General features: G+C 41.9%; 1 protein-coding gene across 1 annotated transcript; it reads right to left on the minus strand.

Annotated features, from left to right (window-relative positions):
• Positions 1-1,389: 1,389 nt before the first annotated feature.
• On the minus strand, positions 1,390-1,863 carry LOC138871083 (uncharacterized). Its single transcript, XM_070148936.1, has one exon. It carries the CDS (start codon positions 1,861-1,863, stop codon positions 1,390-1,392), a length of 474 nt encoding a protein of 157 aa, XP_070005037.1.
• Positions 1,864-2,190: the final 327 nt, after the last annotated feature.

Raw genomic sequence — 2,190 nt, forward strand, 5'->3', positions numbered from 1 at the left:
ATTCCTCGTACTATTATCTCAGGGCATTGCACCCTGTTTTCGAGATCGAGTCTGGTCCAACGGTCTCGAATTCGACCTCGCCCGAAATCGGGCCTGGGATGGACCCTCGAGCCTATAAATCAGAGGCATATTATTTTGACCGTATACAAATTCATAATAATATGAATTAGTTAGAGTTTAGGTTCATATGACTCAAATACATGCTTGACAGTTGCATGCCAGTTGTTGAAAAAGCAGTCTTAGAAGAGGTAGTGTAGACCGCACAAAAGTGAGTGCGGCCGCAGACCGCACAAAAGTGAGTGCGGACGCACAACCAAAAGTGCGGATTGCACAATTTTGAATATAGCCGCACAACCCCAGGTTCAGAATACTAGGTTTTCTGACCATTCATCAGTGCGAACCGCATAATTTTGATGCGGACCACACAATTTCACTGGGGACTGCATATTTTTGAGTGCGGTCCGCATAATTCAAGCACAAAGATGCCCTAAGTTAAGGGACTGCGGACCGCACAAAAATGTGTGCGGCCGAACAATTTGAATTTACACAGCACTAACTGTATGATTCATATGAGTTTTGCAAGAATTAGACAGGGACCTATCAATTAAGCATGATTAGCTACTTACCCAGGCCCCAATCAACAGCTAAGGTACTACCCACATGATTCTAAGCAAAAATTATTAACAATTGACTTTTTTAGGCATGAACATATCCCTAGACAAAAGAACAAAACTAAGAAAAGATGAAAAATCTAAAGATGTAATGAACATACCAGTAATGAAGGATATAGGTGAGAATCTACACAGATGAAATGCTTGAAGTTTGAAAACTAATGAGATGTGCACTTTGCTTGCTTAGGACTCTAGAGGTTAGAGAGTGTAAAGTGTGAAACATTATAAAAATCCCTATTTATAGGTTGACCCGTTCTTACCTGAGTGTGGCTGCATAATTTTGAGTGCGGTCCGCACTCTTTACCTGTTCTTGTGAAGGAGTTCTGTGGACCGCACAAAAGTGAGTGTGGCCACAGAATTTGTGTAGACCGCACAATTTTGTGTGTAGTCGCAAATTGTTAAGGAACTTTGATAGGCCAAACTTCATAGAGCATGCATTTTTGATCTTCCAGGTGCGACCACACACAGAATTGTGTGGCCGCAGAGTGATTGTGCGGTCCGTATAATTTTTGTGCGGTCCGCACTTTGGTGACACCTAGCCAATTTTTCTTGCACAGTCACTGCAATGCACACCCATTCTTGCATATGCTTCAAAACTAGTTAGCACAAAACAAAGTCTATCTAATCTAAAGAAGAAAACCAAGAAAAAGAAAAAGACACATGGGTTGCCTCCCAAGAAGAGCCTGATTTAACATCGCGACACGATGCAGATTACCAATCATTTGAAATGGAGAACCGCCACAATGTGGCCATCATCAACCTTGCCAAGATAATGATTAACCCGGTGCCCATTGACACTAAAGACCTCATCATTCTTATTTTTAAAATCTAGAGCATCAAAGAGAGTTACATTCACCACTTCAAATGGGACAGTACATTTTAACTTCAACTTGTCCGAAAACATCCATAACCGGGAATTGAATAATAGCACAAGATCACCTTCTTTAAACTCCTTGTTGTGGATGTACTTGTCATGGAGGTAATTCATCTTCTCCTTGTAAAGGGACGAACTTGTGTAGGCATGATATCGGAATTTATCAAGCTCATTCAAATGTGCCACTCTTAGGTTTGCAGTGACATCCCACTCAAGGTTCAACTTCTTCAAAGACCACATGGCCTTATGCTCAAGCTTTACCGGAAGATGACATGCCTTCCCAAACACCAATCGATATGGAGACATCCCAATCGACATCTGGTAGGCCGTCCTTTAATCCTAAAGAGCATCATTAAGTTTTATAGAGCAATCCATCTGGTTGGCATTCACAGTCTTTGACAAAATACTCTTGATCTACCGGTTGGAGACTTCAACTTGTCCGTTTGCTTAAGTATGCTAGGGGGTCGAGACTTTGTGATTGACACCATACTTGGTGAGTAAGGTATCAAAAGACCATTTGCAAAAGTGCGAACCCCCATCACTAATAATGGCCCTTGGGGTACCAAACCTTGGGAAGATATTCTTTTTCAAGAATGCCACCACACTTCGAGCTTCGTTATTGGGCAAAGCCACAGCTTCAACCCA

Source organism: Nicotiana sylvestris, chromosome 6 (genome assembly GCF_000393655.2).
Source record: "Nicotiana sylvestris chromosome 6, ASM39365v2, whole genome shotgun sequence".
NCBI classification, from domain to species: Eukaryota; Viridiplantae; Streptophyta; class Magnoliopsida; order Solanales; family Solanaceae; genus Nicotiana; species Nicotiana sylvestris.